Here is a 15540-nt window from a genome sequence, read left to right on the forward strand (position 1 = left end):
GGTTCAGAGATTACTCAGCAAATCTTTTGGTGTCTCCAGGGAAGCACATTCCCTGCCTTCACTTAACTGCAGCTGTGTATAAGGAGACAAAGTGAGTTTAGTCCTGTAGATCCTCAGCCTTGGAGGAGCAGCACTAAGCACTGTCTGCTTCCCAGATTACTCTTCTGCATCCACTGCCTGTCTGAGGAGTGTCCAGGACCTTATGATGAGTGGAAAAGTCTAGAAAGATAACTAAAATATTTCTGTAGTAATTGAGAGATGATATTTCACCTTATGAAGTTACAATCTGAGCAAGGAGCTGCTTTTTCTCTCCCCTTGGAGCTCATCTAGCTACAGTTACCTCTGTAGTTACACTCTTATGACTCCCAAGGTAATAAGGTGCATTCTAGACTAAATGTCATAAATTAAATCTAAAGAACTCCCAGGTTTTCTTAATAGCTGTTTTGCTGGGGCTGTGTATTTTTTTAACATGATAAGAAACTAAATATGTCCAGATTTACAGCCTCAAAGCTCAGTGTTACTCCATTCTGCTGTTTTGTCGTGACTGCAGTTTGTCTGTGTGTGTATAAACTGACAAAACTTATTTTAGTGATCGTGTGGGTTGTGGCAGGACACGGTTATTCCACCCTAAACATTAATGCAGGAGAATACGTTAAGTACAAATGTTTCTTTATATCTTCACAAAGCTTGAGAGAGTGTTGGTAGCATAATGCTGATGACATTAACCTTTCCTTTCTGACTCAGAGGGGCATTGAAAGTAGCATATACCTCACCTGCAGAGGAGTTACACTTCGACACAGGACCTGAGCCCTGTCCTCTTACCTGGATGTGAATCGGAGTATTTGAAAGTCAGGGGTGATGTTCTTGGGAAATTGATGTTTTTAAATTTGAACAGATAAACTTTGTGTGTGATTTTCTCAACTCTGGCTAAAACTGGATACTAAAACTGCATCCTGTGTATTACTGTGTTCAGTGTTCAGGGTTTCTGGTGTACTTCACACAACATGAAAGGTGCGTCCTTGTGTGTGGGTGAGCTGGGGCTGGAGGTCTCCCGGCTGTGCAGCTGCTCTTGTGCGGGTGTGTCGGGGTGAAATGAGGCTTTGTCTTCCAACCAGTCAGTCCATATTTAGAAAAATGACCTCTTTGTTTTCATGTCCCTCCTCTCAAGCAGTTTTCTGTTATTCTGAGATTTTGTGGCAGCCTGAGCCTTAATTCAGGCAAGTACTTAAGTAGGTGCTCAAGTGCCGTGTCCCTGGTAGTGTTTGAAATCCTTACTAAGTGTGCTGCTGGGGTACGTTTGTAGATCTTACTGATCCATGCAGTCAGCAGGATGAATCCAGTGTCGAAATGTTCAAGTTTTCCTTCAAAAAGCCAGTTTTAATGTAAACAAAGCACTTGCCATCTCCCATGAGAGTAGAGTGGGTGTAAGCAGGAGAATGGCCTGACAAGAGAGACGTTTTTCTTCATCCCGTTGGGGTTGAAGAAGGTGAAATGGGAGCTGTGGTGGCTGCAGAGGCTGGGTGGGGCTCTGTGCTCCCCATCTCCCCCCTCACCCCTTGGAGCCTTGGACCTGCTTCAGTTCCCCCTTCAAACCACCTACTCCAAAGGCACCTGTGCTGAAACAAACACAAGTATTTTTGGTGTGAAACCAGCACAGGGAAGATCCAAAGATGAGTTTAAAAAAACCCCACCACACCACAGATTGAAGAGGCTGATTAGCCAGGTGGTTGCATGTACACTTAGTGGTGGAAGTTGTACCTTATTCATCTGTGAAGCCAAATGTTTGTGACTTGTCCTGCTTGCACCGGCAACTGGCTGCATGTTTCATACATAGCAGGGAAATGAATGTGTGTTGTCTGGTGACACACTAAAGAGGTGACCAGATGCTCATTGAACTGTCTTTGAGCATTTAAAACTTTAAAATAGTGGGAAAAACATGTTCTGGAAATATTTCGCTTGTATAACCAACTCCTGAGAGAGCTATTTATGATTCTTCTACCTGTTCTTGGCACAGGTTTTTTTTTTCTGTTAGAAGAGGTTTGACAGTTGCATGAGATCACACTTGGATTTGTGCCCTTCGAGCTAAAAACGCAGAGTCACTGCTTGTGAGGACAAGACTTAACTGGAAAAAATAGAAACATTGCCCTTGTGTTCACTGCTAATACTGCGTCGAGAAGTGGAGCTCTGTCAAGCCTTAGTGTGCCTTAATATTCATGTAGTCATTCCTTTAATATTCATGCAGTCATTCCTTGCTTTTAGACAGAGAACTGCTTTAAAAAAACAACAGATTCAGAAATAATGGTTTAATGTCTCAGGCATTCCTTCAAGATTAATAAATGACTGGCTGAGATGAGCCGATAGCCTGAATCAGGGCCTCTGGCTATTTAAGCTGCTGCTTATTGACTCAGAGTTGAAATAATTGATGTTATCCAATGATGATAAACAAATAGTCAAATTGCATTTGTTGTGTGTGTTCATTCTTCCTGAGGTGGGAGGTGGCAGACAGTGTGTTCCTGGGAGAGGTGACAGTGTCCACACAATTCAGTGCCCTTGGGCTGGGCCAAAATCTCTTACACAGCCCAGCTGCTGGTACCCTTAATTCAAACCTCAATTCAGCTTCACAATGTGGAAGAAATCCCAGTTGGTTTCCCAGTAGCTGGTGGAAAGGGGGAGGAGCTGTAGGCTGGTAGGGACATCCTCACCAAGCTGGCACAGACAGTGGCAGGCAGAGACTCAGACTGTGTTTGAGGTGCCCCAGTGTATAGCAGGTGTATGTGAGGCTTCATCTGTCTGTGGCTTTCTAGCAGCCTAACACAGAAACATGCTTAAAACAGCTGTGGTTAAACTGTTGCAAAAGGCAGCATTGACGTATCCTTTAACTGGCCTCAGGAAGTCTCCTGGCTGCCTCTGCCCAGTCCCCCTGCTGCACTGCCTGGGCTGAGGCTCCGTCACACACCTGGATCTCAGGAGTATCTACTCAAGTTTTAGAAATTCAGATGCCATTAAGAAAATAAAAAGGCCTGTGGAGCTGAGTGTACCATCAAACTGCCAAGGTGTGGCACCTTTCTGCTTGAGCAAGGGTTTGTAATTGAGGATGGCTTTGTTAAAAAGGCAATTAAAATATTTCAAATTGAGTACAAAGTTATGATCCAGTGAAGTATAGCACAGATTCCTGAGTTTTGGAACAAACCCTGCTGTCATGGGCTGCTTCACTGACAGTCTCACAGCAGTCAGTGAAGTCTCACACCAGCAGTCTCTGCTGCAGGTTTTCCTGCTCTGTGGTTACACAGACCCAGCTCATGACCATCCCTGATTTTTGAAGCTCTTCTGCAATAGCACCTGGACTGTTACCACTTTTCTCCTCCAAGTCATTTATCCTTAGCAGAGCAATTGTTTTCTCTCCATATGCCGTGGCAGAGGTTTGCACTGTGTGAGAGTCTTGCTCTTCTGAGTCCCTGTTTGCTGTGAGTCCTGATGGAAAATTCTTCATCAGGTTTCTGCTTGGCTTCCTTGCTGGCCCACCTTCCCAGGCTGGCTCTGCCTCATCAGCTGGTCCCTGGTAAGGGGAAGGTCCCTGTCAAGGTTTGCAGGAGCCTGCTCTTGTGTTGCCTCTTCTGCATATTTTGGTTGGATAACAGACTGTATCTCTATAAAAAGAACTACTGTGTCCTCTTTCAAACCTCTTTTTTGGTGCTTGCTTACAACCGGGTGGCTACAGAGAAGTATTTTGTGTCCTCTGGTGGGATAGTGCCTGAGGGGTAGATGATTTGAGGTGGCTGCCGTTGATGTGCCTGTTTGTTTTCGTTACCTGTGTTACCTCTTATCTGAAGCTGAGTTGACACCTCTCAGAGGACCTGACACATAGGGGTGATGTTCTCAGTCTAGCTGGGACTGTTGTGTCTGTTTAAGTCCTGTTTTAGAAACTTGGTGTAGGAGGACCTGCACTCCTTGATAGGATGCTTTTGGATGTGTGTGGAAACTAGCTTTAGGCAAGGCTGTTAAACTGTGCTCTGCAGAGCCCTCTTTGCCCAAGGAGGGTGTTTGGCATGTGTTGAACAGTAACGCTCAGCCTAGAGATGAGATCATTCATCACTTGATTTCACTGATCCCTTGATATCCTACTCACTCTTTTTCTAAAATACAGTCCTAGTTCTGCATGATATTTTTCTGCTATGTGTTATGTTCTTATTAGTTCAAACTAGCACATTTAATTATGCATATACATGTCTATTTACACACTGAAGTAGAACTCGTATTTATACCTCAGCAGTCCTCCCCTGATGGATTGATTGCTTGTGCCTTAAGCTTATGTGCATTTTCATGTTTACTCCCTGGCTTGGCCGTTGTCCCCAGCCTGTCCTTTTGGCTAGTTAGGGCTGATTTTTGTAATTTTCCTACCTTGTTCCTGAAGTACTGAGAAGAGTTGTCTTGTTCTTAGAATTGCCATCAAGCTGACCTAATTCTTGCCAAAAGATACATTTTAGCACTCTTGCTATTTTTTAAGTGTTTGGAGTCAGGTTTTCACAACTGGCTTGAGTCCCAACAGGGGCACTCCTCCCGTTTTCCTCTTGGCTGCCTGCTCCCAACTTTTTCAGCAGCTGTAGCATTCGCACAGTCGATGGCAGTGGCTTGTTTGCTTTTCATGGAGAGGTGGTGGGAGCAGTGTCCTTGGAGACAGTGCAAGGGAAGTGGCAGGACCCACAGTCCAGAGGCAGTGCTGTTTTAGAGCAGCTGGAGTCAGCTGTGCCCTAATCCCCAGATTCCCTGAAATGGCACCAAAAGCAGGAGCTGGGTGTGCTTACTCGGGTACACTGAGTGTGCAGGCTCAGCAGTGGTTCAGGGCATAGCATGTGCTGTTACATTGCCCACCTGAGGTCACCTGTGTCCCTGTGCTCTTTGTGGGGTGATGCCTGTCCAGTGATCCTTACCAAGCCCTTCATGTAGAGGACTTGCACACGCTTGTCTGAGTGATGCAATGCTGTGGGAGTTTTGGGATGGTAGATTTGGGCCAAGCTCATGTCTCGTGAGGCAGAAGCACGTGTGAGCTTAAGCCTTTTTTGTGTGCTGTATCCAGAGGTGAGTCAAAGCCTTGGAGTGGTTTGAGGGGTGTGCACAGGGGATCATATCCAGGACAAACCACATGTGTTGGACATCAGGGAGCAAGGCAGGTTTGCTGCTGCAGACAGGGCCTGGCATAGCAAGAGTCATGGCTGCCTGCAGATTTTGTGTGCCCCAGGATGATCAGTAGTACCATTTTTTTAGCTGTTATCCCTTTGATTTATGCTATAAACAAGTTGCACTGACTGATATTTACCCTTTCCAGAAAGTAAACCTGTGTCTGAAGGAAATGCGAATGATTTCTGTGTGGACTGTGAGTGTTCTGTCACCTTTTCCATTGTAGCTTCCCCTGTCTCTCGTACTTGAATTCAGCCTCCAAAAAACACACTAACTCCATTTTTTTTTTCTTGGGGGGGGGGGGTGTTCTTTTTTATTTCTGCTTCCTGCTACCCAGCAGTTCCACAGCAGTAAGTGAATGGGACACAGTAGGTTCACTCTGTACCTTTCAGCGGAGGAGACAGCCTGAGAGATTTCTTTTCAGCCTTTTCCGCCTCAGGACCCTCTTTTCCCCAAAATGTCAGGTTTTTATTTGTTGTTAAATCTACTTCTCAGTTTTCCAGCAGCCATCTCGCTTGAACCGTAAGTGCTGTGTTTAACGTAGTCATAGCACTGTAATAACTGTCTGAGCTTGCCAGGCCTAAGAAGGGGTTTCTGCAAAGAACCACTTGGCGTAAGTGGGAGAGAACATATACCAATAACACAGATGTTGTGGTTGCTTATGGGGTAGGATGATCCACATACACAGCTGTTCTTCTACCACCAGCTGCAGAACTGACTGCTGGCCCCTTCTGCTAGATTTTCTCCCTGCCCAGCTGCTTTGCTTTGTAGTCGTTAGGGAGTACAAGTCTCAGGAGGCTGCATTTTGTGACTGAGTGTCCTTAATTTAATATTTAGGTGCAACTGTCCTTTCCTGGCTTTGCTCACTGCAGTAGCTTGACAGAAGAGCATGAATTTTTATAAATTGTTTATGAATCTTTTCCTTCCCAGTATAAAAAAAGCCTATTAAAATAAACATGCTAGGAGCTGTAATAAGAGGGTTTTGTTATCTCTCAGAAGTTGTGGCCTGATGCTGTAAGTCGAGCTGTCAGTGAGGCTGTCTGCAGGGCTGGAGTCAGTTCTCTGGTGAGCAATTTAGTGGTCTGGGATGTGTTAGTGTATAAGTTATCCACTTTCCTGAAGAAATTCACAGCCTGATGTTTGATGGGATCTCTGGAGAAAGGAACAAGGAGACCTAAAACTGACACAAAGCTGGTGAATGAGAAATCAGCCAGTGGAACCGTACCCAAGGTTGACGTCCTTGAGTCAGAGAAACCTGCTGTGCAGCCTAGAAATGTAAAAACTGTCTGACTCTGTCAGGAGATTGTGCTTCCAGGGATTAATTACTGCTTTTTAATTACTGCTTTTCCCCTACAACTCTTTCTTGCTAATCTTTTGTATTTAGGTTTGCCCTAATGGTTAATCAAATTTCAGAGCAGGTGACTCTGCAGAGCTCCAGGTGATTTCCATCTGCCAGGTAAGGCTGGGTTTGCTGTGGCCAAGCTGCAAGGGCACTGCCAACTCTTTGTCTTGGCAGCAGGTAGCCTTTTTGGGTTTGTGTGACAGCACTGGGACAAAACTTGAAAACAAAGTCCATTTCTCTAACAGCCCTTGTCACTGTCTAGGAAAGCAGCAGGCAGGATGCATCTAGTTTGTACCTCTTCTCCCTCTGCCCCAGTCCTATTTTTGGTAGCAAAGCTGAGCTCAGGGGACAGGTGATATTTTAAGAGTTGTCAGTCAGGAGTCTCTTTCATGGTTGCTAATCTTTTCCAACTCTTCTTTCCTAGTAATGTCAGTGGAATAATTGTGAAAAATGCACAGGACAATTTTACAGTTTTGGTTATAGTTTAAATGAGACTATACCATCACTGCAGAAAAACTGGCTTTCTCCAAGAAAACACCTCCCTCTGAAGTGATCCATGACTCAAACCAGGTGTTGATTCTTAATTGGAGTCAGCAGCTGAAGAAATACTGTGCAGATTCTGCAAGTTCCTCTCCTCTGGTGAACACTGGTTCCGTAGTCAGTTGTTATATTAATTACCGACCATATTTACAGTGCCAAATTCCTACAATGCCAGAATTCTTATTAATTTTCCTTTAAGAACATCATGGTAGGAAGTGTGTGTGTCTGTGCATGTGTATCTGACCTGGCTGTCTGCCCCAGATGTCCCCTCCAGTTGGGAGAGGAGGAGATTTTTCTTTCAGAAGAACTTTCTAGCATTGAGTGTTCAGCTGTCACAGTTATTCATACAGAGTGGCTACCTGGAAGCAGCAGTATAAAAAATTGGGTAACAATTTCATTACATGATGTTTTATAGCAACTGCTGTTCACCTTTATAAATGAACTGTTCTCTCCTGTATGACAGAAAAAGGCTTTTACAGTTGGCAGGCTGCTCATAATATTCTAAGGATTATTAAAGTAAGCTCTAGCTGTCGTATAATGCACAATATAATGGCGCGTGGTTTTACATTAATGTGTCTTGGGGGAGGATATTATTTCAGAATGTGTGTTCACATATGGATGGAGTTTGAGTCTTTTCACCCCAGTCAGAATGGCATTCACAGAAAAGGCCCCTGGACCATCATCCCAGCAAGTTCCTTATGAGTAATAAAGCAAAGAGAAAATTCCATCACATTCATCAAGGATTTTTCAAAAATACCCCAAAAGCACAATTTCTTTTTTCTCGCCTCCTGACTTTACGTCTATAAATTGAGGTTGTTCTTATTTAGGTAAGTTATTTAGGCTCCCTGCTAAGCACCTCAGCTGCTGGGCTGGAGAGGGGCCTGGCCGTGTGTCAGGTCGGTGTTGGAGGGCTGGTGAGCAGCAAAGGCTGTGCAGCCCTGCTGCAGCTGTGTGTGAACCAGGGCAGCTGCCTTCACACAGTGTGTCTCATGAAAGACGTTTGCATATCGAAGGGATTTCAAAAAAAGAGCTGTGGGAACGGCTGGGGAAATGCAAATGGAACTGTTATATTTGCATTAATTAATTAGGCAGCAACCGCAAGGAGCATAGGCACTACAGCTACTGGTATTTTAAAAAGTGTAAAAAAGATTTAGGATGAACGTAGCTTGGAAGATGTTTGTCTCCTTTGTCAGACTGAATTAACAGATATGCTGTTGATCTGGTGATAAAATGCAAATTAATATCGCAGGGTGAGACACACGGAGAGCACTGGATTAGGTGAGGAAGAAAATCTAGAGATGGAAACTTAGCAAAGTATTCAATAGTGGAAAGCAGGTGGCTGTAGACAGGATCTTGAGGACAGCAGTGAAGCTTTAACCTCTAGAACTATTAGATGTTATAAATTATTCATCTCACCTTTGACCGTCCTGAAAGGATAATTTGTGCATGTTGGTGCAATTCTAAAAACAACAAACAGACAAAAACCCTGATAACATACTGCTGATATGTGGCGTAGAGGGATCTTAAAATAATCTTTATCCAGGGATTAAGAGTTTCTGATCTAGCACTGACCTGTTTTCAGAGTATTACAAATTCATGGCACTTGCAAAAACAAGACAAAAAGACTCTGAAACAAGAGAAAAGCAGATTTACAGCAGCATAAGTAACCAAGGTAGGTTGCATTGATGAGGAAACTTAAAACTGAAAATCATGCTTGATAAAACCTTTTTTCTAGTCGAGAACCCAAAGTGTGCTTGGGAATCTGCACATAGAAAGTGTCTGGGCCTTTTAAGCCATGTGTGAAAATGTTTATTTCCATTAGGAGTGAAAAATGCAGACCTCCAGATGCCCTCTATAATTTCTCCCCCCTGAAGGAGGAGGAGCCAGGGTGAGATGGAAACACAAACCCTGCTCTAGTCCTTGAGCCTAAATTAATGCTGCTGTTTTTAAGGACTGAATAAACATTGGGAGTGAATGATTTCTGTGCACAGAAAGCCAAGGAAACTTATGCTGACACTACTGACTTTGTGAACAAGAAGAAAGTTGTGTATCTCTAGGACTATGGCCATCTGAGGTGTTTAATCATTACTAGATTCATATGGGAAAAAAATAATGATTAAAGCAAATTAAGGGCCAGAAAGTAATTTTTCTTTCATTGCCCAACAGTAATATGTGGGTTTGATTATTTGTTTTGGCCTGAGTTAGGGTTTTTTTTGCATATAGTAATAGAGTTAGCATGAAATTTCATCTTGGTTTGAAGTGCCTGACATCTGTATCAAATGATAAATAACACAGACTTTGGCTAGAAGTTCAGTATTTCGTAATTTTGTCTGTAAAAACATTTTCCATGGTTGATAAGGGAAATATGAGACACCAGAGCAATAAATTTCGTGCTCCTCTTTGCAGTAAAATAATAATCACTTGGGTAGTAGAGTCTTTTTTATATATATACATATCAAGGGGCCTCTAGCTACGAATGTGAGCTGGCTGAAGTGTTGAATCCTCACGTTGTTACCCTTGAACACCCCCACTGGAGTGAGCAGGACCTTGCCTTAATGTGGGTTGATGAAAGCAACCTTTACACACTGTGAAAGATTTGCAGAGGGGTGATAAACCCTCGCAGACTGTGAGGAGGGTTGCACTCCGGCCTTACGGGCGGCTTGGAATTATTGTCGGATGAGCTTAACTTCCAAAAACGCTCCAGAGATTTGGTAGTGGAGAAACCCAAGGATGCAGCTGCCAGCGTGGTCAGGGGCGATGGCTGCAAGCGGGGCCAGCCTGGGGGTGTGCCAGCAGGGCTGAAGGAGCCCAGCTCAGCTGGTGGGGGGTCGTCAGGGTCTGCTGAGGGAGCACTTCATGCTCCATCTCTTACTTTGATCCCTCTGGGGATATCTGCTTCTCAGTCTGAGAAATCTGGGCTCTCAGATTCTCACAAATGATAAAGTATTTTTAGAACCATACAGGTACGAACACACCTTTTCTTTTGACCTGTTGGAGGGGAGAAGACCCTTTGAAAGGGTGTCAGTGTCCATGTAGTCTACAATGTGACACTGCAATGTGTGCAGCTGTGTTCTTCCATTTTCCTGGTTTGTTTGTGTCCAGGGCTCAGTTTGGGCAGGCTTTTAATAGCAATTTGGAGTGAGATGAAAGTGCCAGCAAACAGCATGTTCAGTGCCTGGGCATGGAGCAGCCACTCGGGTTTATTTACAGGACTACCTTACACGTTTTTCACAGCAGCCACACCAACCCCAGTTTTCTGCCTTCAAAGCATGAAGACGTCATGGCAACACCACCATTTCTACCCAGTTACTCATCTGACAGGAGATTCTTGTCTAGCATGTGAAATTGTAGAAGCCCACAGCTGGCAACTATAAATTCCCGCCTTAATGGGCCATGTCAGACATGTAGCACAGGGCAGCTTTGCTGGGAGGGAACCTGAGACAGGATGCCTGAGGGAGGAGTGTTTCCATGCAGCACTGGCTGTGGGGAGAAGGCATTTGTGTATTTGGCAGGGGAAAGGGACCCAGGTGGTCCTTCAGGCCTCCCTTCAGGTCTTTGCAGGGAACACCCAGGGCAGAGGGGCTTTGCAATAATGCAGAAGTGGGTTCCCCAAGTACATGGTCCCTTGGTGGTCACTCCCAGAAAGTGCCTGTAAAAGACTAGAATGAGATTTTGTTCTTGTCTAGTCTATCAGAGGTTTAAAAGTTATGTTATTCACTCTCCCAAACTTAACCAAAGCCGTGGTCGGCTGGGTAGCTGCCTGATTGCTTACTTCAGAGCTGTCCAGATGTAATTGTTCTAACTCACAACAGATTCTTATTTAATTGTAGTTCCCTTTTGCTGGATAATGTTTACTGAGGTGATCAGTTTGCTGTTGTTCTGGTACAGACATTCACTATCAGTTGCTGTTGCTACTTTCAGACATTTTGAGGGTTTTTTGGATCTTTATTCCTCCTTTTCCCCCCCTCCTGTTTTTGCCTTTCCTGCACTATGACTTGCAGCCCTGATTTGGGCAAGGGGAGCTGTTGCCTCCCCTCCTGCCCATGTTGGCACCAGCCTATGCTGTGCCTGTCATTAGTTATACTGCTCCTCTTTTTTTTTCCAAGACATGAAGGAGGCGTGCATCTCTCTCCAAATGCTGAGTGTTCTCTACATCTGTGTCACAAATAAAGGAGGAAGCAGTAATGCTTTCTGCTATTGATTTAATAACCTGTTCAAAGAAGTACAGCAAAGCCCTGGAAAAAAAAGTTACTGAGAATTTGTGGTGTTAAGTTCTTGAAACATAAAACTGGGACCAGGCTCTGCCTCGAGCTCTTGTGTTCAGCACAGAGGGTCGGCAGCATTTGTGAGGGGAAAAATGCTTTATTTTGCAGGCACCAAAGGTTACAGTCACTTTCTGAATGCTTTATATCTGACAGGTCATCTGTAGGTTCAGCTGGTGCTTTTCTCTATCCAAATGATGATTAGAGAATACTTTAGATAATTTAAAGCACTAAAAGTCAGCTGATCTAAAAAGAGTTCTGTGAAATGCGGTTTAGAGTAGTCGGGAAATTAATCACTTGGAGAACCCCTGGCGTGTTCTATCTTTTGAACCTTCTCATAATTCCTCTGAGTTCTGCCAGGAAATCAGAGGGGGAAATCCTAGTGTAGCTAAATTAAGAGAAGATTGTGGATTCTACCCCACAGCTGAATTGCCAGTGGCATGCATAGTGTTCAGTGAAGAATTGCCAGGCAGACTTGTATCTGTGATTAGCATTTCTCATGAGCAAGGACTTTGCTGTTGGGCAGCACTGGTGAGAGGCTGCACACTCCTCAGGCAGCTTTCTCCTGGCCTTCCAGGAGTCTGGAAGCTGACTGTCCACTTCCAGTGCACCCCAGCAGTGAAATAAGAATGGCTTTATCAGGTTTTCCAAGCGCAGTGTTAAACTCACAGCTGGGCTGTGCCGGGTGTTGGTGACGGGTGAACACTGAGCACTGCCAGAGCAGGAGGCAGAGGGCACAGGAGAGGGGAACACAGCCGTGTTCCTGCTGGGAATATCTGGAGGTGCCCATGGCTGCCTGTGCTCTGGAAGGACATGCATGTTTTGGAAGGTGGTTACTCTGTCAGACAGTGAAATCCCGTGTGTCCCCCACATCAGCGATGAGGGAGCAAGCGGACAATGGGAGAGCGGTCGGAGGTGACCAGAACAGCTGCACACACTCCTGCTCTCTGCAGCAGTGTCCTCTGAAACATCAACTTCTGCATTTTCCAAACAGATTAATCAGTGTGTCGTGTCTCTGATGCAGCAGGTTTATTTTCAGACACATCTATAAGTTGAGTTTTTTTCTGCTTTTTAAGAAGTACCATCAAAATAGACCTTTTGCAAGAAATTGTCTCCCTGTTAACAGCAGATTTATGGCTACTGGCCAATACTGTCCTAATAATATATCCTGTTAAAAATTGGTATTTATGTATCAAAAAATACTTTAAAAGCAAGTAAATTAAGTACCATGTTAATATAAATGTCAGTGAAAATATCTGACCTAAAGTTCATTAATATTCAAAAGAAGCTTCTGAGAATGTGGTAGAGGAAGGACTGCATAATACCTATGCATTGCCCATATTTTGTTTGGAAAATATATACCTTAAGCATTTCAGCAGTTGAAGTCCAGCTTGGGAGAACCCATAAAATTATATTAATATATGAGAAGAAATGTAAAACTTGGGTTACTTACTTAAGCTGTTCTTCTTATTGTTCAGGTGACATTTTTTTAACCCCCAAGAATTAAATCTACAGTTCTGGATTGGACCTTGTGTGGCCCAGAACAGCTCAAGTAAATTTTAGTTATTACAAAACAAATAAAACCTTCCTTTCTAAAACTTAAGAGTAGGCAGTGCCCTCATCTTAGCAAACAGTTCTTCCTAAATGTAAAAGAAAACCCCCATAGATTCTGCTTTTTGTTGCACATGCTGAGGGCTCTCCCTCAGCCCTTATGTTGTTCAGTTCCCTACCACAGCAGTTTACCAGGTCCCTGTAAGGTTTATTTGCCTGCTGGCACGTGCAGTTTGTTGTCCGGGTATCTCATGTATGAACAATTCCTTGAGATCAAAAGCTTTTGCAGAGAACAACCACAAGCAGTTCCTTGCTCAAATACTGGCCTCAATTCTTTATCCCGTTCTCAGTATAATTATAGCCCCAAAATTGCAAAGTAGGAGTGGGAGTTCATACGAATATTTGTAGGACTAAGAGAGGAAAAATTGAATGCCGAGTTCTGTGCTACGAAACGGTAGGAAAGCCTCTGTGGTAGTCTTTAACTGAAATATTTTAATTTTAGGAGCAGGTCCCTGTTCCTGTGTATCACCCAACTCCAAGCCAGACCCGGCTGGCCACACAGCTGACAGAAGAAGAGCAGATCCGGATAGCGCAGCGGATAGGCCTTATCCAGCACCTGCCTAAAGGAGTCTATGATCCCGGGAGAGACGGCTCCGAAAAGAAGATCAGAGAGTAAGTCACAGTCACTGTTGCCTTGCTTTGTGGCACTGCCCTGGGAAACCTGGTCTTGCCATTCTGTTTCTGCCTTATTTTCAGGGACTGTAATTTAACGTAGCTGTCTGAAAAAGGAAATGGCCATGCAGGAGGCTGATGTTATGAGTGGCATCCCTGCCTGTGACAGTGGGGTGGAATTCAATGAGCTTTAAGGTCCCTTGCAACCCAAACTATTCTGTTTTTCTAAGGCTCTTGCCTTTCTCCTATGCAAGGATACTCCTCACAGTATCTACAAATACTAAAGTCATCCAGGAGTAGATAGTACACTATTTTTCATTTTCGGTTTGGTAACAGCAGCTTCAATATTTTATTTTTTTTTTCCCCCCAGATGTGTCATTTGTATGATGGACTTTGTTTATGGGGACCCTATCCGATTTCTGCCGTGCATGCACATTTACCACCTGGACTGTATAGATGACTGGTTGATGAGATCCTTTACCTGTCCATCCTGCATGGAGCCAGTGGATGCAGCACTGCTTTCATCATATGAGACTAACTGAGCCAGGGTTTCTCTACTGAACCTCCAAGGAGACCATCCACTTCAATGGGTTTGATCCTTTTGTCATTCAGCCCAAAGAGCCAGGAATTAGGAATTAAGATCATGCACAAAGTACACATTTCCTAATAAATAAATAAAAAAATATTCCTGAATGGCTGCAAATATTGGAAAACATAGTATTTTAGAGACTATAGAAAAGTAGGTTGTTATTTTTAATGTAAAGCCTTGACCCACCATTGTCTTTTAATGTTTGTTCTTACACCCATATATAGGAATTGTGTAAAGTGTTACAGCAACTGTAAATGTTTAAACTGCGTGTATCCAATTTTATTAGCAGCAAGATAAGAGTATTTTTTTCCTAAATAAAGTAACCAGTTTTGTTCTGATTCTTTTCACAAGTCCTGGCATTTGGGTCAAGGCTTTATTGAAATCTACATTTTATAACACTGGCACAAAGAAATAGTTTTAAGCTTGTTTGCACAGTTCTTTTTCTTTTTTTTTTTTTTTCATTGGAGATGGAATTCATTGCCTTAGGTCTTTTTAATAGTGTATTGTTATTGTTGGGCTGGCTCTATGCTTGAAAACCAGTTTATTTATAACCTGTTAAAAGTGCTATATTTTGTTTGCAGTTAGGAATATGCAGACTTCAAAGTGATCTCCTAGCTTGTAAGCAAACTGAGATGCATTATCCCTTTTCTACTAGTGATACAGAATATGAAGATATAAGACCTACAGTGAAACTATGGTTTCATGGGTTTTTATAACTTCCTTGGGTTTTGATGAAATAACAGTCCTTAAACTTTAATATGTGACCTTTAACTTGATCAGATTAAAAGTGGGCCGGATGAACAATATATAGTTAAGCTGCCATAACTGAAAAAAAAAATATATATATTTGGAACTAATGTAGTGTTAGTATTGATCACTTATTCTACTTCTTTCTCCCTAAAGATGGTTGTCTTGGATCATAGCAAATGGATACTGCATCTCTCGTTCTTGTAGTCCTTAGGTTATCAGAAGTTAAGAATAAACATACTGTATCTCAGTCTCCTGTATTAAATGTATCTGTTGAGCCCTGCTGGCTGACACATCAGTCCACCAAACAGGAATGAACTCACAGAGGAGAGAATTAGACTTTGTTCTGCACATAAATGCAAAGTTTATATAAACCCAGACTGTCAAGAGTAGCAGTGGAGGGGGCAAACAGTCCTGCTATAGACAGAATGACACAATTAGCTGATTCCTGTAGCAAACAGTATGTGCTTGTTAAGAGAGGCTCTGGCAAAGATTGTAGCTGTAAAGACCTTTTTCCACTTAGCATGATTTTTTCCTTTTTTCTCCCCCCCCTTGATGTACCTACTGTGACCTTTATACATTCAGTGCCACCCTGATACAGTGAGAAGCCCTGGTCTTGTGAAATGCAATCTCAAGTTAACCACAGCAAATTGGGGGATGTT

The 15540-nt window shown here is 43.3% G+C and overlaps 1 protein-coding gene across 1 annotated transcript in view; it reads left to right on the plus strand.

The window, feature by feature from the left end:
• RNF11 (ring finger protein 11) overlaps nt 1-15138 on the plus strand; it is a 30335-nt gene extending 15197 nt beyond the window's left edge. The window contains exons 2-3 of the mRNA XM_032695810.1: nt 13373-13542; nt 13913-15138. Of these exons, the coding sequence (XP_032551701.1) occupies nt 13373-13542; nt 13913-14084 (342 nt within the window). The 3' untranslated portion in view covers nt 14085-15138. The remainder of the gene's footprint in view (nt 1-13372; nt 13543-13912) is intronic.
• Nucleotides 15139-15540: the final 402 nt, after the last annotated feature.

Source organism: Chiroxiphia lanceolata, chromosome 9, assembly GCF_009829145.1.
Source record: "Chiroxiphia lanceolata isolate bChiLan1 chromosome 9, bChiLan1.pri, whole genome shotgun sequence".
In the NCBI taxonomy this organism is placed as follows: Eukaryota; Metazoa; Chordata; class Aves; order Passeriformes; family Pipridae; genus Chiroxiphia; species Chiroxiphia lanceolata.